This window comes from Zootoca vivipara, chromosome 2 (genome assembly GCF_965207765.1).
Source record: "Zootoca vivipara chromosome 2, rZooViv2.hap1.1, whole genome shotgun sequence".
Taxonomy (NCBI): Eukaryota; Metazoa; Chordata; class Lepidosauria; order Squamata; family Lacertidae; genus Zootoca; species Zootoca vivipara.
The window spans coordinates 69,067,303-69,090,327 of record NC_142584.1 but is presented as its reverse complement, the minus strand read 5'-3'; the positions used below and the strand labels follow the sequence as shown (position 1 = coordinate 69,090,327).

At 45.3% G+C, this 23,025-nt stretch overlaps 1 protein-coding gene across 7 annotated transcripts; it reads left to right on the top strand.

The window, feature by feature from the left end:
• Positions 1–29: 29 nt before the first annotated feature.
• On the top strand, positions 30–21,026 carry MST1 (macrophage stimulating 1). Of its 7 annotated transcripts, XM_088662162.1 has the most exons (21): positions 334–853; positions 1,681–1,738; positions 2,616–2,962; positions 3,636–3,846; positions 5,028–5,092; positions 5,655–5,767; positions 6,239–6,353; positions 7,561–7,697; positions 9,446–9,566; positions 10,147–10,265; positions 11,344–11,506; positions 11,641–11,771; positions 13,310–13,412; positions 14,373–14,509; positions 15,357–15,392; positions 15,575–15,686; positions 16,008–16,085; positions 17,102–17,248; positions 18,528–18,634; positions 19,463–19,602; positions 19,985–21,026. In XM_088662162.1, exons 7-21 carry the CDS (start codon positions 6,259–6,261, stop codon positions 20,144–20,146), a joined length of 1,788 nt encoding a protein of 595 aa, XP_088518288.1. In that variant the 5' UTR covers positions 334–853; positions 1,681–1,738; positions 2,616–2,962; positions 3,636–3,846; positions 5,028–5,092; positions 5,655–5,767; positions 6,239–6,258; the 3' UTR covers positions 20,147–21,026. The 7 variants fall into 7 exon arrangements, with proteins under 7 accessions (XP_088518286.1, XP_060127532.1, XP_088518289.1 ...); XM_088662160.1 differs by lacking the exon at positions 2,616–2,962 and having other exon boundaries at positions 30–853; positions 4,960–5,092; positions 11,347–11,506; XM_060271549.2 differs by lacking the exon at positions 2,616–2,962 and having other exon boundaries at positions 30–853; positions 4,960–5,092.
• Positions 21,027–23,025: the final 1,999 nt, after the last annotated feature.

Here is a 23,025-nt window from a genome sequence, read left to right as displayed (position 1 = left end):
ACCCTACAGGGACTTGCTGAGAAGCGTAGTCCCACGGATCAAGGCGCGCACTAGCAACGCTTGGCAGGGCCCAAACATACTACGACTCCCAGAAGCCTGCGGTCTATGTTTCGGCGCCTGGGCTGGATGGACCTGTGGCTTCGGCATCGCCCGCGCGGCTCGAAGGGGACGTGCCGAGTTACGCGCTGGAATGTATTGACTCTCGCGCGCTCTAGCGGGGAAATGGCGCGGAGGCGGATTAAATTCCACAACTTTATTATGCAGAAGTTCAGGACGGGTTTCTTCCCAACCCGGCGACAGGCGGGAGAGAGAGAGAGAGAGAGAGATGCACTTGGCGACCGAGGCGTGGATTTCTCTCAAGTCCCATTTTGTCACCGTACCTTTAATTTCATTAACTAAAAGGACCGGCATTGCCCTGCCCGCAGGAGGATGCAGTGGGATTACAGAGCAGGCTAGCTGCAGAAATCGGAGCACGGCCTCGGCGTGGAGGAGCTGCAAGCATTTCCGTTGCTCCACCCGAAATAGGTGTCCGCTTAATGTCCGTTAATGGCAATTGTGCTCGTCGTGATCGCCTTCTGGTGGGTGGCGCCGCTTCGTTTCCTTTCTGAAAATTTCAGCACCTTCCTTTCCTGTCACACCTTTTAGTAAAGTTGCTACTAGAAGGCTGCTCTCTAGTAGGTAGCTCCACCGCACTCTTCAGCCTTTCCGAATATGACTGTGTTTAATTATATTTCTGTGCCTGTTTCAACCTGCTCCGCCGTGGCCTCTCTTCCGATGCCCCCACGTGGAGCAGCAGCTCTCCTCCGGATTGACTAAAACCGTTGCAGATTTCTTCCCTTTTTATTCACCGCTGGTAAGCACCATTCTCAAGTCTGCCCCTCCTCCGCCCATATTAACAACCCTCGGAGGATTTCTTTTAGGCTGTCATGTTATGTGAAAGGGCGCTCCCTTGAATTTAGTGGGTCTTTTCAAGTTTGGGTGCTTCCAGACAAGAGTTTGTTGTGGAACTGGCACATGGACATCTTTGCAGTGACCAGTGTCATCAAAATGGCAGCCTGTACTTCAATAAATGTATGAACAAATCTGGGGTTCCCTTTACCATTTACCATGAAATTATTATTATTATTATTACTATGGAAAATCCAATAAATATGTTTCACCTGTTACACATCCACAGTCACCCTGGTGTGAAAAGTCATCAGCAGCTCTTTTGTTTCATGGTGGGTGGTTTGTCACAAGTGTGCTGTTTCTGGCAGGTGGTCTCTAATACCACATCCATACTTCTGTTTTGCTCCTTACCTGGGCACAGGGTTTGTTTCCAATGCCAAACAAAAGACGCTTGTCTCCACCTATTGCCACATGCTGAAAGCATGCCTGGATTCAAACAACCTGGTTTGGAGGAGCTATCCTCTCAAGACCTTCACAATGTGCACACCAGACGTACAATAATCCAGTGATCTTGCACATGACCTCATTATGATAGGTCACAATCCCACCATACATTTAAACTTTTAAAGAACAAGGTTCCCCCAAATAATCCTGGAAACTCTGGTTTGTTAAGGTTGCTGGGAATTGTAGTTCTACAAGGGATAAACTACAATTCTCAGGATTCTTTGGAGGAAGCCATGTGTTTTAAATGAATGGTTTGAGTGCGACAATGAGTTCAATATTTCATTGCAGTTGTGCGTTTCCACCTCCTACTTCAACTCCACCAAATCAAATTCCAGATTGATATACGGTACGTAAATGCCACTCTTTCACAAAACCTGTGTTGTTGTTTTTAAATGAAATGGATATTTCCTCCCCTCCACCCTGCATCCCTTGAAAGTACAAGCCTATTGTGAAGCATGATAACTAAGGACTAGTAACATTTGCTATTGCGTATTTCCGGTGAATTGCATATTTTAAAATGCATGTGTAGGGGTACAGAAATATCAATGTGCATGCCCAGTACATAAAGGGCAGGGCTTTCGGAGGGGAGAGACAAAAAACACAGCCCATGTGCATTCTGTGTGAAGCTCTGCCCATTGGTGTGAATGGCAAGCAGTGTCCATGCCATAGCTGCCAAGTTATCCCTTTTTTACAGGGATTTTCCCTTATGCTGAATAGGCTTCCTCGCGAGAAAAGGGAAAACTTGGCAGCTATGGTCCATGCCTGGGGTCAGAAGTGCATGAAAGCTAGTGTGCCAATCACACACAGAAAAATCAGGCCTGATTGTTCAGACGATTCAACACAGTTCAATGCCAGATGCATAGCATCCAAACAGTGTCTGTCATGATGGTAAACATATAAAAATGAACTAATTAGTTGGCAATCTAAATGGTACATGCCCTGTTACTGTTGGAGAAAGCTTTACCTATTGAATTTCTGCTTGTCAGGAGCAAAAGGTGGCTTATATCTAAATTGGAATTGCCCTTCTTTTGATTAATGTGTATGTAAATACATTCAAGGAAACAAAATTGGTTGGGATATCTACTTTCCAAATCAACATATTTTCAGCAATAACTTATCTGTTCCAAGACTGTGTAAATAGCCACACATTTTCTTGGCAGTGCCCCTATTCGTTTGTTTGTTTTAAAAAGTATTTTTACTTGCTCTTCTTCATTTTTTTAAAGGGCTCTTAGAGCAGCTTACAACAATCATCAGAAGACGGTCCATGCCCTTGAACTTTCAGGCTAAAAGACGCAGCCCAAAAGGAAAAGGGATTGGGCAGGACAAGGAAAAAAACTAAATTCAGACACTATTTCTTATAAGTGTTATTTCAAATAAGTTTGAATAAGAGCTTTCTTCTAGCACGTAAGGTTGAAGCAAGCTCCCTGCAGCTGCTTCCTCTCTGGCCAAGGGATGGGACCAGGTTGGGTCTCCACTTTGGCATGATGTGTGTGTAAACGACAGTTTCCCAGTGGTCCTTGGGCTCCTGGCCACATGCCTTTAAAGCTGAAAAGTAGGCAGAAAGCAGCAGGTACTGCTTTTCTTCAGAGCTATGACCCATATACCCAAATAACAGAGCTATGACCCATTTAAAGTGCACATCCTCATTCTCTGTCCCCAGGCTGTGCACTCCCTTTTGCTCTGTTGTTCACTCCTTTAGGGATTCTGCTCTTCTGAAGTTCCTTCTTCTATCCCTTTGTGGATGTGGCTGCCTTGGGCTTGAAGTTGCAGGTATAACCCTGCAAACAGTCTCCATAGGCTCTTGCTTTGCACCCTGTGCTGGCTTTCTTTCTTTCTTTCTTTCTTTCTTTCTTTCTTTCTTTCTTTCTTTCTTTCTTTCTTTCTTTCTTTCAGGTTTTTTCCACCGTTGGGGCTTGTTCACTGGGGAGGGTTTCTGAGAACATGGGGCGTAGCACCCATCAGGCCACTTACAGGAAGGGTTAGGCTTCTGAGTCAGGGCCAGCTTGGACTGGCTGGGAGCAATTTCCTAACTTGACATTGCATCATACTGATTTTTTTAAAAAACAAAATATTCTGAGTGTTTTGTGTCAGCTGGGACCTGGGGAAGGGGCCAACCCACTGGTTGAAGAAGAAAGAGCTGGGAAAGAAAGAGTGGAGAGGTACTTAAGGAGGTCTACTCAGATAGGTCTCCCATGAGCAACTGTACCCCAGGCCCTCTAAACGTCTCCCTCCTGTCTCTGCAGAATTATTCCTGACACGTGAGCTCTGGGTAAATATTTGGCCAGTGGGGTCAGGGGGGCTCTGTGCCTTTGCTTCCTGCTGGGATATTCCTGTGTGCACAGCCCAGCTGGCAGATCCATTTGGCAAGGCTGGGAAGGCTGGCGGCGCTGCCAGTGGGAATCATGCAGGCCGTGGGTGCTCTGCTCCTTCTGTTGGGCTGTACCTTCAGCACAGGTAAGAAACCACCTCTCCCATTTCTGAGTATTTGCTGACTAGAGGTGGGTAAGGATTCCTGGTGAGGTGCTTCCACTCCGGGTCTCCTCCGGACTGTCAGTATTTTATGGGATGGATTCAGTTGTATACTGGAAATTTAGGTTTGCATGATTACAGTGGGTTAAAGTGTTCTAGTGTGACAAAACCCTTGTGGTTTGGAAAGTGATGGGGAAACAGGCTGAAAAGTGTGGCACAAACACCCGATTAACGGGAAGACTTATAAACACTGCAATCAAATGGTGAATTCTGCATGTATGGTTGTATAATTCCCCATGAGCAAATAAAAAACAAATGCTCAGTAAACATTAACCGCAGTGTAAGCTTTGTGCATGTGAATTGGAATGGATGTTCAGTAAGCAGGTTGTCTGGAAGAGCCTCTAGTCCTGTTGAAGCACACAATCTGAGCAGAGTGAGGAAGAGAACTGGCTTGTCTTCCTCCCAACTCTTGCTATCCCAATCTCTCATGTCCCCTTGGAGCTCTAGATAAGCAAGCAAGAAGCAATTGCGAAGAGCAAACACAATGGGTGGAACTCAAAATCGTGTGCAGGCATTTCTGTTTGCTAGATAGAACAATCTCTCCTCTCCTCCCTCCATGCCCTGCTTTGGGCTTCTCCAGACTCCCTCACCTCCCAGAGAAGATTTGGAGAGGATGTGGGGGGCACATGGAGGGAGGAGAAAGGGGAACAGCCCCATAGTGCTGGTGGGACGATGCACTGGTTCCGGCTAAAGCAACAACTGAGTTGAATCTGGCCCAACTTCCAGGCAGTGTTGCTGCCTCCCTCTCTCCCCTGGCAGAGTATATTGTGTATATTAGGATAAATTTGCAGATGCTTTTTTCTTTTTTTTAAAAAAAAAATGCAAAACAATGTGTAAGATTGACAGATTTCTCCATCCCCAACTCCAAAATTGTCCCTTACTCCTTGGCTTCACAAACGGTGATCACATCTTAAGTGTTAGGAGCCCTGCTTGCTTGCTTGTTTCTCTGGATTGTGCCCTGCATCTTCTGGAGCACGTTGGATTCTGGATTCTTTTCAAGAGGCCAGAGCAATGTGCATTTTAAAAATGTCTTTCCAGGCCAGCGTTCTCCTCTGAATGACTTCCAGAAACTAAAAGCGACTAAGCTAATCTATTTGTCCCACCAGAGGGCAGAGCAGCCCAAGGCCTTAGAAGAGTGTGCACGGGGTTGTGTCTTGTGGCTTGACTGCAGGTAAGAGGCAAAGCCAGAACACTTGGTGCACAAGGGCACAGGAGCTGCAGAACCATACAGGGATGAACAGAAGGACCTGCCTTTGGCCTGCCTAAAGCTCAGCAGGTCTGGGTCTGGTGGTCAGTGCCTGCATGGGGAGGCCACTTGAGAACCACTGGTAGACTGCCTTAGGTTCCATGGTGGTGGTGGTGGGGGAAGGCAGGATAGAAATGTAACAAAATTAAAATCTAGGTCTTTGGTTTATCTAGCCTTAGTGGCGTTCAGGAAGCTGCTATCTCAGCTTCAGCATCTCTATCTTCACAGCTGGAATATAGGAATAATATTGACTTACCATACATAGTCAGGACTGCTGAAATAATTTATGAACACAATAAGACTTTATGCATATTACTAGCAGAGGTGTGAGGAGGCGGCCAAGATAGAATTCAGATAACAATGGAAAGCAGAAGCTAGGGTAACTGGGAATCTGTGGTATATGGAAGCAAATGCCAAAATGGGACATGGGATATTCTGGTTGCTTTTCTGGGCCAATGAATATTCTGCTGTTGTGTTGCTCCTCCAGAGCCTTCCACTACAGCTTGCACAGCAATCGATGCCAGCTGCTGAATTTCACCCAGAATACACCCCACACTCAGTTGCAGAGGAATGTCCACTATGACCTCTACCAGAAAAAAGGTAGGATGGCAGACTTGGACTTTGCAAGGAAGGGGAATGTGAGGAATCATCACAAATGTGCAATGGAAATATGTTCTGAAGGGGCCCTCAGTCAACAGATGTATTTATTTCAAGACAGAGAAATGACTCTGCTGCCATCTGGAGAATAAAAGGTGTTCAATGATTGGGTGAGCTGTAAGTAAAAGCACTGGCGTAAGCAGGTCAAGAGGGAGACGACTGTGGGCAGCAAGGAGCAGGGCAGGGGCTGAGAGTTAAAATGCCTATTAGGAACCCCCACTTGTTTTTGTGGGGTAAAGGAAAAAGGGGGGCCACTAACGTTTGCTCTATGCTAATCCGCTTGTGTCATGCCACATTGGAATTTATCAAAGGACAGAAGTCCAGTTACACTTCCCTGCTGTGCTCAGATGTCCTGTGCCTTCGTGCATGAGCTTTATGAATATCTCCATCATTTGTCATCCCTCCCTTCCACAGGTTACATAAGGCGCTGCATCATGGGAAATGGGACAAGCTACAGAGGGAACCAATCGGTGACTGAGAAGGGGAAAACCTGTCAACATTGGGGCAAAAAGACTCCGCACGACCACAGGTAAATCTTTATGAGGGATGAAGTAAGAGTAAAATATAAATCCCTAAAACAACACCATAATACAGGTACAGTGTAAATAGTGAGAACGTGGTCCCACTGTACCCTTTGGTAGTGGCGCCCGCCCTGTGAGAACACCCTCCCAACAGATATCAAGGAAATAAACAACTATCTGACTTTTAGAAGACATCTGAAGGCAGCCCTGTTTAGGGAAGTTTTAAATGTTTGACGTTTTGTCACATTATTATTATTATTATTATTATTATTATTATTATTATTCTGTTGGGAGCCACCAAGAGTGGCTGGGGAAATCCAGCCAGATGGGTGGGGTATAAAAATAAATGATGGTGATTATTATTATTATTATTACTACTATTATTATTTCCCACGGCCTGTGTGTGTGTTGAATGAGTTAAGAAATGTCCATTGTTGAACATTGCAGGACCAGGAGTAGGGAACCTGTGGCCCTCTAGATCAGCGTTTCTCAACCACTGTTCCGTGGCACACTAGTGTGCCGCGAGACGCTGGCTGGTGTGCCGCGACGTGCGGCGACGAGAAGGGCGATTTGCATTGTCACGTGCCTGGCGGCCGCCAATATCCAACACTAACCCGCCGGAAAGCAATATTTCTCCTCCTCTTTCCCAAAGTTCAGTGCAAACGAGCCTGGCGGCCGCCAATACACAACACTGACCCGCCGGAAAGCAATATTTGGCAAGTGTTTCTTACAGTCATAATTATAATATAGGGCAGCACAGAGTTAAATTTTTTAACTTTTTAAATGGTGGTGTGCCTTGTGATTTTTTTCACGGAACAAGTGTGCCGTGGCCCAAAAAAGGTTGAGAAACACTGCTCTAGATGTTGTTGGACTCCATCTCCCATCAGTCCTAGCCAGCCTGCTGATCAGGGATGATGGGAGTTGTTTGTTATCCTTCTGTCAGCAGGTTAAGACCTTCGTATTCAAACAAGCCTTTGAAAGTGAATGGATTGACTGTGCTGATTGCTGGACTGTTGTCAGGGCAAACTGTATTTTAATTGCTTGTTCAACTCTATTTTAACTTTTGTTTTAATTAATTGTGGCTTCAAAATTGAGGTTTCTGTTCAAATAACCAGAGGGTTGATTTTTGCAGAGAGTTCTAGATTAATTGCTAAAAGGATCCTTTCGGTTTGGAGCAATTGCCTGAGCCTGACAGTTCTGCCTCTGTTCTATAAGGTTTTCCCCATCACGATATAATGGGTTAGAAGAAAATTATTGCCGAAATCCTGATGATGATAAACATGGCCCTTGGTGCTACACAACTGACCCTGCAACCCGGCACCAAAGCTGTGGCATCAAGAAATGTGAAAATGGTATGTAGATTGGCTTGAGAAATCTGCATACCACTCACTCGCTGAGCTACTGACTAATCTCACATAATTATTCACAAAGTTACAATTATTGGCAAATATGCATTTACAGTACTGAGGTTTCAGTTTCAAACATCTCAAGGACAATAATGCCATTTGAAGCACTGGTATTGCCAGATTCAATGCTCCAATAATTTTGGAAAAATAGACACAATATTGTGGCCTTTCAGGTGAAAGAACCCAGTGGGATTCTCAAATCAAGTGATGCCTCTTCCAACATCATTTTTAATTAACTCAATGAACTAGCCCAATATCTTGTCTCTGACTGGCACTCACCCAGCAGTAGGTAGAATTCATCGGAGTCAGTAATGAAAACAGCTAGTCTGGACTTTTGTTCCCCCCTTATGCTGAGAGCCCCATCATTGCTATATGGGAACACAATATTGTGGATCAGGAGGACATATTTTCTGGGCCTGGACCAGCTTGCTGTGATTGTGCAAACAATGGGTGGTATTTTACTCAAGAGTGGACCTCCTGAAATCAATGATCATGACTAAGCTAGGTCCATTAATTTTAATGGGCCTGTTCTGCGTAAACCTTACTTGGACACTACCCAATTATTTTAATTTGACTGTCTATAACTGAAGGTGCCTGTGAATTTTTCTCTTCGAAATTTAGTATTGCTAGTTGTAAGGTATCTGCTACAGATTCTGAAGCAACATGCAAGAAGCATCAAGGTTAAATATGGTGCAATGATACTGAGACCTGCTTGTGTCTGATGTCTGGCATTGCCTGGTGTCTCTGTGTGTTTATTTGTGTGAGATGGCGCTGATGGTTATCAACGTATGTGCAGTCTGGTGTCCTCTCTCATCTCACTGCATGCTTGCTCTTGTTAGCTTGCTTTGCTTGTGTTGTCTGATATCTGCTTAGTTCTCAGGAGTCTCATATCTTGCTTGTTCGGCATCTGCTGAAGTTGCCTAGCATCCTCTCTTTCTATGTGTACGTTCACATTGCCTTGCAATGGTATCCGTGCTTGCTGTCAGGGCTAGCCCAATACATTTTGCTGCCTAAGGTGGAGCAACAGATCACGTCAACATGCCTAAGAGCCATGGGTGGCCAAGTGATTGTGGCACTTGAGGCAGAAAACACCACAAGTGCTTTTCCCTTTCCCTGAAACTAAACTAAATTAAAGAACATACCAATCACTTTCACTGTCTGTTATGTACTGAGCATGGATCCTAGAACAGTAGGCAGGTAGGATCCTAGAATGCAACAACCTGATTGGCTTGCAGGAGCAGCCCAATCAGGCCTCAGGAGGAAGTTAATCAGCCTATTAGGTCGGTAAGATCCTAGAATGCAACCACCGATTGGCCTGCAGGAGCAGCCCAATCAGGCTCCAGGAGGGAAGCAGAGTCAGCCAATCACATGGGACCCATTGTGTAAATAATGTATATAAAGCTGGAGGTTTGTGGGGGAAATTCATTCACTGTTTATGAGCTTCAATAAAAAACATGAAATCACTACACGACTCTGAGTATATTTCACTGCCCTTTCAGGACACCTCAAACCAGACGCCTGGAGCAAATTTTGCTTGCTCAGGTTTTGCTCATCTGCTCATGTCTTCTGGGGTTTGCTCGTGCCAGTAACTTTTGCAGAATGTGTCCTCTCTTCACCTTTCCGGCTGAGGTGTCAGGTGAGGCTTGAGCAGCTTTATTCTTCAGTGACTCTGTCTGTCTCTCTTTGAATTGCAGCTGCATGTCTGTCATGTAACGGGGAGGACTATCGTGGCTTCGTGGATCATACTGAGTCTGGCAGAGAGTGCCAACGCTGGGACCTGCAACACCCCCACAGGCACCCATACCAGCCAAACAAGTACTAAGTTCCAGTCCTTGGGAAACATATTAAAGGGCAGGGTAGGGACATTTCACATCATAAAGTGACTTTTTGGCAGACGTGGGAATCTGTCCCAAAGTACGTTGGTGCCTCACAGTGAACTACAATACTAGGCTATTATTGTCCATAAAGAAATTGGCCAGTGGGCACATTTGGAATTTTGTGAAAATATTGTTGGTCACAAAATGGCTGCTTTGTAGAGTGTCTGCATAACACAAAATGGTTGCCACATTTAAAAGAGGAGAAGAAAAGGTGTGGGCATGCCCCCCTCCCAACAATGGCAAAAAGTGCCTACACCAGCCACCGTGGTGCTTGTTGAGAAGGAGAAGCTATTTGCATCTCTCCTTTGTTCAGGGATATCCAGTCTCCACATCTAGTGAAATGTGGGCATATCGGATGGGACATATTCAAATAGGACAGACCGAGACAGAAGCAGGAGCAGCCCTGTTATCTTCCTGCAGGAAGTGCAGATCGAGGTTTGCTGTGGGAGCAAGTGAAAATAGAAACAGTGCGTACATGGTTTCACACACATCCTTCTTCTCTCTCCTGCTGCTTAAAGATACCCCGATAAAGACCTAGAGGACAATTACTGCCGTAATCCAGACAGTTCTGAGCGTCCTTGGTGTTACACAACAGATCCAACTAAGGAGCGAGATTATTGCCACATTCGGAAATGCAGTAAGTCCTCCTTGAGATTTCAGGCAGCTGCGGAGCAAGCCAATTGGGCGCCTGGGGCAACGCACATGCCCTGTGCCCAGGGATGGGGCTCCCAGGAATCTGCCTGCCTCCTCCCACTCAGCTACCCTACAGCTGAGGGGGAGTCGGTGGTGACACCTGGGGTGACCCGCCCCACCCCACCCCCTTTCTCCGCCCCTGATTTCAGGGCCCACCTGATAGCAACAGTAGGGAGAGTATTGTCTTGAAGGGTATGCTACTGGGTGAAATCTGTTCCCAAGAAAAATTCAGGAGGTTGACCCCAGTCTGCTGGGTTTCCCTCTTCTGCTCAGCCTTTGAGATAGCATTTCCCCCACTACTGTTATTAGTGACTTGAGAGCCAATAAATTTTGGGCTTGTTTCACCTGCTGATTTGAGAGGACAGGGAGTGTTCTTTTGGAATGAAAAGGGGGGGGGAGAGGGCAGAGCAGCCATTTAGCAACATACACCTCTTTCCCTTTCAGTTTGATAGAGAAGACTGGGCCCACTTTAACCCAAGCTTTGGCAATAATATATTTGCTCTCAAGGGGAGTTTGCAAATGTCCGTAGAAAGTCACACTGAACAGTCCTAGATTCACTTAGCAGGGACTCAGCTACAGGTGGCTAAAGATGCACAGGGGCTCAAGGTGAAAAATTCCCATTTATCTTCACCTCAGCATCCACCTGATGCACATGACCTCTGACCCCATAACTTCCACTCCCGAAACTGTTGATGCACACAAATCTGCATTTTGCTGTGAAGTCTATATAATGCTGTCTTGAAATTCTAAAAATCAATTCTGAAATTGATGATCATTCATTTAAAAAACATCCAGAATGTAAGCACATACGTAAAATATCAGTGTTGAAAGTTCAGCTCCAACCCTCCTCCACAAATGAGTAACTTGAAATTTTGTTTCACAAGGCCTTTGAAGTGTGTTTAGAATAATTTTGTAGCTATGGTTTTTCCTGTCTTATTTATGATGTATGCTACTATATTGGTGTGGTAAAATTGGTTTATGAAATAATTGTGGCTTTGATTTCCCTTTTCCACTCCTGGAAGTAGAGAAGCGCCGACACCTCCAGTCTACAACCAGCTGCTTCAGAATGAAAGGAGAAGACTATCGAGGCAAAGTGAACACCACTGCAACAGGAATCCGCTGCCAACGCTGGGACTCTCAGATACCTCACCGTCACCATTTCCTGCCTGAGAAATATGAGTGCAAGTAGGTCCTTATTCAGGAACATGGAGGGATTCTTGAATTTGTCCAGTTCCCAGAAGTTGAGCCCAGTTAGGAGTCTTTTGGTGTTTCTGTGGGCAGGTGAAGAAGCTGCTGATACTCTGTCTTGCCATCTCTAGGGGCCTTAAGGAGAATTATTGCCGGAATCCGGATGGCTCAGAGGCTCCCTGGTGTTTCACTAGCCTCCCCAACATGAGGACAGCCTTTTGCTTGCAGATCAAACGCTGTGCTGAGGATGTGCAGACAGAAGGTGAGAGAGCTGGATGGACTGGTCTGATAAGCTGAGATCGAGTGGGATCCTTTCAACAGCGATTCTTTCTTTTCTCTTTCTATTCAAGTCCGGGTAGTGCCAACATAATATAATATCTATATAAAAATGTAAAAAGGGCATGTGGGTATGTTTCCACTTTTCACCGAAACCGCTTGACCGATAGCGTTCAAATTTGCACACAACGTCCCATGCTACTGCCAAGGAGTGTGGTGGAGTCTCCTTCTTTGGAGGTCTTTAAGCAGAGGCTTGACAGCCATCTGTCAGGAATGCTTTGATGGTGTTTCCTGCTTGGCAGGGGGTTGGACTGGATGGCCCTTGTGGTCTCTTCCAACTCTATGATTCTATGATTCTATGATTCTATGATTCTACTGTGAAAGGAAGCATATACCGTTTGCGTAGACAGATGTCACACCTGCGCAATGTAAACCCCCCAAAACCCTGTGTTTCAGAACACACAACTCACCCAAAAGTGCATGCTGGGGAAAAGAAGCCAGAAGAGGTTGCAAAATAGCACTGGTACTACAGCTAGAAAACCTTCCCTCTCCACAGCACCTCAGCTCGCCTTGTCAGACTAGGCCCAATTGAAGTGGGGACTTGCCTGGGTGGGGGTTGGGGGAGGAGGGGGTGGGATACGTCATGGATCAGGACACAGTGGGGCCACTCACAGGGATGACCCGGGGTGGGGGGAGGAGGGGACGGGATACGTCATGGATCGGGACAGGGTGGGGGGGAAACACAGGGATGAGCCACAGCAACACGTGGTAGGGCCAGCTACGGTAGTAATTAATATAATATAATATTTATATTAATGCACCATAAAAAAAGCTTTTGTACGTGATTTGGTATTGGAGGGTTTGACAGAGCTGCAATAGAGGTTTCCAAGTTTACAGCTACCAAGCATAGAATCACTAACTCTATAAAAGAACAAGTCTTGCTGAAGTCAAACCAACATGGCCTCTGTAAGGCTAAGTCCTGTCTCATGAACCTTTTCGAGTTCTTTGGAAATGCCAAGGAGCAAACGGATAGAAGTGGTCCAGCTGACAATTGACTCTCAGTTGCAGTTGACTTTCGCAAAGCAATGTCACTGGGGCCCATGACGCTGAACCTCCTTTTTAGAGGTCCTCTTGTGGATCAATAACTGGTTCAGACACAGGAAGCGGAGAGTAGGAATAATTGAACAGTTCTTCCAGTGGAGAAAGTGGAGTCCCTCCAAGATCAGTATCCAGACCTGTGCTTTTTATCTTGTTCATAAATGACCTAGAGTTAGCAGGTAAACGGTGAGGTAGCCAGGTTTGCTGATTAATTGTCCAGGGTGGTTCAACCACAACACCAAAGGGATGGCTTCCTTGGCTCCCCCTAGGCACCTGGTTGCCCCCTGTGAGAACAGAAGGCTGACTGGTTGGATAATTGCCCTGATCCACCAGGCTGTTTTCATGTCCTTATGGTCCGCTGTGTTAGAGTTGATATTGAAGTGTATAGTAGGCAATGGCACTCAGGTGGGTCCTTTGTCCTCACAGACTGTTACCATGGAAATGGAGTCGAATATCGAGGCACCGTTAGTAACACCCGGAAGGGAATCACTTGCCAGAAGTGGAAAGAGCAGTCACCTCACAAACCACAGTATGTGATAGTCTGTCTACTGGCAGGGCTACAATCCTAATGAAAATTTCTACCCTCATACATATGAGTTTTGAAGGTAAAGAGCCTGCCCGCCCCTGGGTTTGGGGCCTAGCCATCAAATCCTTTCCCGAAAGCCGTAAGCCCTGTACATTCCTAAAATAAATGGGCGGTTGGGTGGCAGGATAGAATAAAGTAAAATAAAGCGCACTTCTTTTTCATTTTTAATGTTTCAGGTTACCTGAACCTCCCAGCACCATATTGGTACAGAATCAGTACACTCAGCACCGCACCACATCCCTGTGTAGCAACAGTGAGGAAGGGGGATTGTCTTATTGGGGGGGGGGAATCTGTACTAGCACTGGAGAAAGGAGCACACAGCCTTCAAAGAAATAAATTTGAAAAATAAAATAAAATGGGAAGATCAACAAAATGGGATATTGGAGTGGGATGTTGTAGCTTTGTCAGTGTTTATCACTTTAAAAATTGTGAATTACTACCTGAGTCAGTGCTTCCACATTTGAGTGGCTTAGCTTAGCTGTACTGTTTTTAATAATTGGTTGGAAGCTGCCCAGAGTGGCTGGGGAAACCCAGCCAGATAGGCAGGGTATAAATAATAAATTATTATTATTATTATATTGCTTTTATTCTAAAGAAAAGAAAACATACAAAAATTAACCCCTTCTTATGTTGCTTGTGCAATTACATTCCCCACTAGCTGTGGGGAAAGAATTGCATCCTCCTGCCGACAATATAAATATTGTCATTTGTATGCTGGGAAATGCAAACACCTGCTCAGTGCTGGTGCTTCCAAATGTCTGAATCAACCCCAACAAATAATTGCAAGTGAGGTATCTATTGCATGACAAGAAATTCTTCCAGATAGGTCTTGGGGGATTTAGGGAACAAGAGGCAGCCAAGTGTTCATGTGCTGAAGGGATGGTTGCCCTTTCTTTCTCCTAGGGTCTTCCCTGTCATGTTCCCCAGTGTGCATCTTGAAGAAAATTATTGCCGCAACCCTGACAATGACAGCCATGGCCCCTGGTGCTACACCATGGATCACAAAACTCAGTTTGATTACTGTGCTATTAAGCCATGTGGTGAGTCTCTGAGCCAATGTTGAGTGTTAGGCTAATGTCATGATGAACACGACCCCCCTGTCCTGGTCACTCCCAGGCAATTCTACCAATAGTGGGCAACTTGTGTCCCCTGCAAGGTGTTTTGTGCACTCTATGGAGTGAAGCCTTTGGCTTGTCTCGCCTGTTCTGTATTGGTTCGTTTGTAGGTTTGTGTGCAACGCAGCAACCCCCTTGGGCATTTTGATATTGGAATGACATTTGACACACACATTCTGCATTTCATATTAAATAATCCCAGCTTGAACCCCTACACCTATTTTGAAGAGGGCCTGGAAAGGTGTAAAACACACTGTTGCTATGTTTCAGCATTCCAAAACATGCAAAAATGGTTGCATGTGGTAGAAGATTGCATGTGGTTGGAGATTAAAATCACCCCGTTACAGCACTGGGCAGAAAGGAGAGAGTTAAACCATTTTTCTCAGCTTAGCAGGACAATTTATCCATTACGGAATTGATCAGTATGGAGAGCATTAAATCTCTCCCCACAGCTTAGGGCTGTGCTGGACAAATCATCCCATTGCAACAAGCAGCAGCAAGGAGAAATTTAACTTCTTCTCTCAGCCCAGTGCTGTGATGGGGATGAGTGTGGTCTGTGCCTGAGTATGCGTAGATTAAAATTGCCCTGTTCTTGCATAGAGTTGAGATGGGGCATCCAGTTTTACTGAGGGCTGGCAGGCCACCTGCAGAGATTTGCTGGGATAGATTTGGCCTGCAGGTTCACCAGCCCTGAAGTACATAGTAATCAAATGGTGTACAGAAAGCAAGCGTGTTTGCACATGTAAACCAGCCCTATGTTTCCTTTATTTAGCCGGTGACAAAAAGCCGCCCAACTTGCTGAACCCGGGTAAGTCTCCTTTGCTTGATCCCTGTGACAGTTGGGAAGGAGGCAGTTCTGATGAGAGGGGAGTGCAGCTGGGCTGGGGGACCTGGACTTTGCCAACAAGCTTTGGAAGTTGAAGTCTCTTGTTTTGCTTTTAACCACTGAGAGCATTGTGCCTGACTTCGCTCTCACATTCCTGGTTGCAGATAACGTGGTCTTTGACCAATGTGGCAGGAGGGACGAACGAGTGCAGCTTCGGGCTCGTATTGTGGGCGGGCAACCTGGGAATTCACCTTGGACGGTCAGCATCCGCAATCGGTGAGAAATATACGAATGCTGGTGGTGGAGTTCCATAAGGATGGTGAAACGTTTTCAATGGTCTGGACACCTCTGCTATGGGGAAGAAATCAGAGTGAATCTGTCCAACAGGAAGCGCTGATGGGAAAAGAGCCACCTCAGTAATCCAATGACTTCAAGGGGAGATTTCAGCCCCGTGATACCTCCTCATTTCATTTATCCTTCGTCTTCGTTACTCAGCTCTCACTGTGTGTTCCAAGCAATGAAAGCACTGCAAAAGGGAAAGTTCCTAGCAACTTGCTGGCAAGCTGATCACTTTTTTTTGTATTATATGTCTTGCAGGGAATTAGTCCACTTCTGTGGAGGATCGTTGGTGAATGAGCAGTGGGTCATTAGCACACGCCAGTGCTTCTCTTCCTGGTAAGCATTTTATTTGGCTTTCCTCTGAGGTTTCCTGCACTATCTCCTTCTGGTGCCCCTTGGGAAAGGCAGTACTATTGTTTTGTGGCAGAGCCTCATTCCTAATACTGCACAGGAAACTGCTGAGGGGCTGCCTTGCTGAAACAATTGACTGATGGCCACTCATTTATCCTAGATGGAAATAGTCTCTGCAAAGGTGGTGGTGGTGGTGGTGGTGGAATGCCATGGGTAAAGAAACACCCTAGCTCAGCTTTCCCCAACTCTGGATAATTTGGACTACAACTGGCTAGGGCTGAGGGAAGTTGTAGTTCAAAATATCCAAAGGGCACGTAGTTTGCAGAGGCTGAGCTAGCACAGCTCATGTAAAGCACTCAGTCAACAGCAGCTTCAGTTCCTGTCCCAGAGTTGCATTCAGGAAATGTAAATCCAGTTCAAGTTCGCTTTCAAAGGAGGAAGCTGCAAACCACTTTTTTTTTAAAAGTATGGCTTTTCTTAATATGCTTTTGCTGTGACCTCTGCTAGCAACAGTTAAAACCAAAAAGTAAACTATAAACAAATGTAAAATGTCTGGAAAGACAAGAACATCGTAACCTAGTACCAGAAAGTCTATACTGACATACTTTGGAAGTCAAATAGAATCCGTTCTGGAAGTCCATCTGACTTCCGAAAAGTTTGGAAACCAAGGTGCGGCTTCCGATTGGTTCCCGATTGTGCAGGTGTACCGGCAACAATAGTGAAGAAAAGTTTGAAAACTGGAACACTCACTTCCGCTTTTCGATCATTCAGGAGCCAGAATGTTCAACTCCCAAGGTGTTCGGGAGCTGAGGTATGACTGTAATGTCAAAGCCAGTCAAGCCTATCTGAGGAGGATGTTCCAGAGTTGGGATGCTAACACCAAAGAAGCCCTCTCCTTTGTGCAGTCATAACACACTTATAAAGGAGCTCAAGTAGGGAAGCTGCCACTTATGATTGCAATCTTTGGACCCCTGTGATAACTGTGTTCCTCTTATTGGCAGTGAAGCTGACTTGTCTGGTTATGAAGTCTGGCTTGGGACACTCTTTAGGAACCCTGGTCCCAATGATCCTGACAAACAGGCCATTCCCATCTCCAAGATTGTGTGTGGCCCCTCCGAGTCTCTTCTGGTGATGCTGAAACTGGAGAGGTGAGTGCCTTTTGGAGACGGGCTCTGTGTCTACTACAGAATGGATGTGGCTTCCATGCTTTGCATCCTAAAACGGGTGGGGAATGTTTTTCAGCCGGCATCCCTTTCTGGGCAATGTGCCGATGGTAAACAGTTCCAGAGGCAAAAGTGGGCAGAGCAACAAATGTAAATTCTATCTTTGTACAGCCGGCTACTTTCTACACACCCCTATCCAGACAAGCAAGAGGCACCCTCAGAATTCAATGACACATTCTAGGCAGGCAATAACACCTGTGGTGTGATGCAGGGCCAATGAGTGTATATGAACTGCAGAGAGTTTTGAGGCCAGATAGAGAGGCCTGGATAGAGACGTCATTCATTTCCAGGGCCTGTGGTTCCCCAGCTCTGTCTGAAGATGTGGAAAACAAAGCCTTCCTGTGCATGGATCCTATTTACCCATTGCACTTGAATATGTGCATTCTTGAATATGTGTTTCTGTACATTGGTTCTTGAGAAGACCAACCTCATTGACATGACCTGGATGCTGTGAAACCTTCAAGTCTTGGAAAGGGAATGATGACCGTCACCCCCATAAATGCACACATTTAGCACAATGAGGTAGGACAGAGCAGTGCATAGAAGACTGAGGGTGTTCCATACCTGCCAGTGCAATTCCACAGCTAGTTGTTCTTATCTTGGGGTCTTGGCATTTAAGCTTTATTTTAAATAGGGGAAGGGCCATAGCTTAGTGGTGGACCATCTGTTCTGCATGCATGGTTCAATCAAAGGCATCTCCCTATAGGAGAACCAACCTAAATCAGGAATGGACATGACCCGGGAATGGACCTCCAGAAGTGGTCAGACTATAGTTCCCAGCATCCCTGACCATTGGTCATGCTATCTGTGACTAACGGGAGCTGGAGCCCAACGACATCTCCTACAGGATCTGCTCCCTGCTGATGGCTATGTGTAGCAGCTATTGCCACACACAGAATTACTGTTTTTTCCATGTATAAGACATCCCCTACTTTTGGGGACACCAAATTTAGAAAATGGGCATATGCACTATCCGTGTTTAAGACCCCCCAAAAAATTTAGCCTTATTTTAAAGTAAAAAAACCCCTAACTTATACATGGAAAAGTATGATAGCGTTGCAGTTGCATGAGCAGCTGGCGACAGGCATGACGTTGGCACAGCCAGCAAATTGTAGATTGTAGTGACATTATCTTGGCTCTCTTTTTTGAATTTTGGTGGTTTTATAGCCTCTTTCTTTCTTTCTTTCTTTCTTTCTTTCTGAAGGCCAGCAATTCTGAACCAGCGTGTGGCACTGATCTGTCTCCCCCCTGAGCGTTACATTGTGCCTGCGAACACCATATGTGAGATTGCAGGATGGGGAGACACCAGAGGTACAGTCTCAGAAAAAGAGTATTGGGGAACAATTGCTATATTTATACAAGGCCATTCAATAAGATTGTTATCTGGGCGCCTCACAAAATAAAAGAGAAAAATAAAAAACAGTATCATTAAAACAAGAGTTTGCAGCATAACAATATTAAAATAGCAATAGAAGCAGATAATTAAAACACACGGCACATAGATAGTGGTTCAGAACACTAAAACCTCAGATTTGGGAGTTTGTTTTAAGTGTTTATCTGGTGCTTAAATTATCGTATCAAAGGTACCAGGTGAGTCTCTTTGGGAAGGACACTTCACCACCGAGTGCTACCACTGTGGAGTCCCCTCCCCCAGGCAGTCTTGCCATCTCGCTTCACTTGGTGGGGGCACCTGAAGAAAGGCCACTGAATAACATTCAAGATCCAGGTATATAAATGTGGAAGGAGGCCATCTTTGATCTGACCCTGATCCTAAGCCATTAAGCACTTTGAAGGTTAAAACGGGCACTTTGAATTGGGCCTGGACACAGAAGAGAAACAAAAATATACCTGTATCCCATAGCGTGGTTCTGAGACTCAGTCTTCAAGCATCCAGGGAGCCTACCCCATCTCTCACGGGGTAGTTCAGACACTGCTAGACTAGCTCTCACCAACAGGAGCCTTATACCCCACCATTATCATAGGTCTGAAGCCAAACAGGCAACCAATAATTTTCCTTCCACACTCCCCCCCCCCCAGCTTGTAAGCCATAAACAAAGTTTTTTGGGAGGGGTACTGCCCTCACCCTAAGGGTGACCCCCAACCGTTGATCCTAAGCCTCTGATTCTGCTCCCCATGCAGGCACTGGTAATGAAAATGTCCTCAATGTGGCCAAGCTGCCAATCATGAGCAACCAAGACTGCAATGTGGCTCTTCGAGGCCGTGTGAAGGAGAGTGAATTGTGCACAGCGCCCTTGAATGTACCTGTGGGGGCCTGTGAGGTAAGCAAGGCAGGGTATGTGAGCTGCTTTGAGTGCCCTGATATGCGAGGTGAGACACATCGCCTCCTCCTGCTTCTCATGTAGATTCCCAAGAGAAGGAGGCACCTGCAGAGAGGGAAGGAAGACAGGGTTAGGAAAAGCCTAGAAAGGTCTAAGACCAGTACCAGGAAACAGTCCTCTGAGGGAAGAAGTGGGTGAGGGCATCCACAAATAAAGGAACTCATGACAGGGAAAGGGGAGACATAAATACTGTACTTGAGCAAATTCTAGGAAGAAGAAAAGCCACCTCTTGTGCCTTGATGGTGTTGCTCTGCTCTACAGGCCCCGAGCCATGTTTTGTTGGAACTGAATGTGTCTTTTGTTCTCCACTTCACACCTGCAGCGTGACTTTGGAGGCCCCTTGGCTTGCTTGACTCATGACTGCTGGGTGTTGGAAGGTGTGATCACCCCCAACCGCGTGTGCGCTCACAAAGAGAAGCCTGCCACCTTCATCCGTGTCTCCCTTTATGTTGACTGGATCAACAAAGTAATGAAGTTGAGCTGAGCTGTGTGGCTGGAACCAACTCACCATGAAGTCTTCCTTCCTCCAGAATCACCATCCTTGAGATCTGAGGTCCTTTAATAAGGATCAGTGTTGCCAAATGGGAGGACGTTTTCCAAGCCAGGCTGTGAACTTTGGGGGAACTTTGTGCTGAGCCTGCCCTTTTGGAACACACAGGCGATGCTTTTGAAACAAATGCTGCCATAACCCCAGACACACTTTCCTTCTCCTTCTACAGGAATAGCTGTCATGGAATCACAGGTACATCAATAGAACAAAACGCCACCAAACTAATACAGTAGTAATTTATTTGGATGCATTGCAGCACAATCCCATGTATCACAGAATTGTAGAGTTGGAAGGCACCACTAGGGTCATCTAGTCCAACCCCTGCAATGCAGGAATCTTTTTGCCCAATGTGGGGCTCAAACACACAACCTTGAGATTCAGAGTCTCGTGCTCTACAACTTGAGCTATCCCAGGTGTATTTAGTTTAAAAATCATTTTGAGTCAGGCTTCTACATTGGTTTATGTACCTCCCATATAGAAACACACACTTTCAGAAGGTTTGAACAAATAATATTGGTGTCATTCTCTCTCCAGCAGCAACCCCATTGCAGTAGCTCTTTTACACACTTTCCCATCTCTTTGAAGGAAGGTTCCCTCTCTCCCTCCCAGGGACTGTCATATAGGCTGAGGCCACACCACAGGCTTCATGTCATTGCATCCCTCACTAAGCAAGGCACTGGAGAACTTCCTAAGAACTTCCTAAGAACTTCCACCTGTCTGTCTTTCTTGTTACAAAATAAGTTTCCATACTGTTGGTATTATTATTATTATGTCATTAAAAAGAACTTTGTAATAAATTAATAGTAATAATTCATTCCTTTTTGTCAGAATTCATTGGCTGAAAGAAAGCTTCATTATTCAGGCTTTGCGTAACCTACTTTTTTTTTAACCATTAATGAAATCCTCTTTTAAAATCCTGACTCCGAAGGGCAACAAACAGTGCAAAGTTGAATAAACAGTTCAAAGTGCCTTTGAAACTGATAACAACAGAGCACAGGCAATACTTAATGCAAAGCATGATGCTCTAAAATTGTTGAAGCTTAATGCATGACTGACCTTATCAGTGCCTGGGAACTCAAAAAGTACCGGTAACTTACTTTTCCATTGGAAAAAAGGCTCTAAGTATAGTACAGTATAGTAATAATATTGTTGCATGACACCCTAATCTCCAAGTGATGTGCCAGGCGCTTACCCAGGGTTGGTGTTTCCTTTTGTTAATGAGGCACAGTGGAGACTGTGGTGTCTTTATGATATATGGTTATATACACATACTGTATATTCATAGAATTGTAGAGTTGGAAGGGACTACGTGGGTCATCTAGTTCAACCTCCTGCAATGCAGGAATCTTTTGTCCAACGTGGGGCTCGAGCCCCCAACCCCCATTTTATAATTGTGCAGCTGGCTCTTCCTGCCTAAAGGCAGAACCTTACATTTGTCCCTATTGAAATTCATTGTATTAGTTTGGACTCAGTTGTCCAATCTGTCATGGTCATTTTGAATCCAAATTCTGTCTTTTAGCTTCCCCTCCCAGTTTGGTTTATCTGCAAATTTGATGAGCATCCCCTCAATGTCTTTTTCCAAGTCATTCATAAAGACGTTGAACAACAATAATCAGCCCAGGACAGAACCCTGTGGCACCCCATTTGTCCCTTTCCCCCCAGGATGACGATGAATCATCGGAGATGGAGAACAGATATAGTTACCACTGTGCTAAATAAAAGACACATCTTTGCATTTCCTGTTTTGGAAAACAGCAACAAGCAAATCTCGTGTGCTTTTTTAATACACCAAAGAAACAAAACCCTATCATGATTTGACTGGTAAACTGATCAATTAAAGCTGCAATCTTATCTGTCCTTGCCTTAGAAAAAGCCCATTGAATATACTAGGATTAAATTCCAAGCATGAATAGGATTGGGCAGTATACATGTCTGTTTACTCAAATATATATATTCTGCCATCTCTGGGCAATTGCCTGGCTTTGTGTGTCCTCTATTTTATCAAAACTGTGAGCAGCACAGATTCCCACCTCCTCAAAAGTTCAGATCTTTGGCATGGCAACAACCTTGAGCACAGTCAAAATTGTTAATCCGAATGACACAGGTGATGAGGTCTTTTTGCAAAATAAAACAAAGACATCTGACAGTATTAGAAACTCCATTATGAATAAGCTTTTTGGATTGGTGTGCTGGTGTGGATTTAAGCAGCAGCAGAAATGCATCCTGTGCAATGAGCAAATGAGTGGTGGTGGATCTCTGAACTACAGTGGCACCTCGACTTATGAAGGTGATCCATTCCGCTTCGCTCTTCAGAAGTCAAATCCTTCGTAAGTCGAAGCGTCCATTTTGCGCATGCACAAAGTGCGATTTTGCGCTTTGTGCATGCGCAGACCACGCGCTCTGCTTCTGTGCATGCGCAGACTGCGCACACGGTGAAAATACTTCTGGGTTAGCGAACTTCGGAAGTCGAGGCATTCGGAAGTCAAGGTACCACTATAACTGCTATTTTGATGGTCACATGCTGGATTTTCATCTTGTATTAAGAATCTTGTGTCTGTTTTTAAAGAAGAAATAGTGTATTGGGGGTGTAGAAATGAGCAGCTACAAAAGGAATGACACAAAGGACTACATAAGGCTTTTAGTTTGGAGATGCAAACGAACTTACTGTTAAGGAAATAGAATTTGCTTTTAAAGTGGATCCAGTAAAAAGTGTGGGCTGAATGAAGAGAGTCTGAAGGCAAGCCTTTCAGACCTGGTTTCTTCCAGGTGCCAACAGCAGAATTTCCAGCTCCTGCTATTTATTCCCTGAGTAG

What these genes read in the sequence shown, in the direction of transcription:
- MST1 (XM_060271549.2), top strand. Translation starts at nt 3,795, where the DNA reads ATGCAGGCCGTGGGTGCTCTGCTCCTTCTGTTGGGCTGTACCTTCAGC. An exon ending in TGACCTCTACCAGAAAAAAG is followed by an intron (nt 5,768 to 6,238) that starts GTAGGATGGCAG and finishes TCCCTTCCACAG; the next exon opens with GTTACATAAGGCGCTGCATC. An exon ending in AGGATGGGGAGACACCAGAG is followed by an intron (nt 18,635 to 19,462) that starts GTACAGTCTCAG and finishes CTCCCCATGCAG; the next exon opens with GCACTGGTAATGAAAATGTC.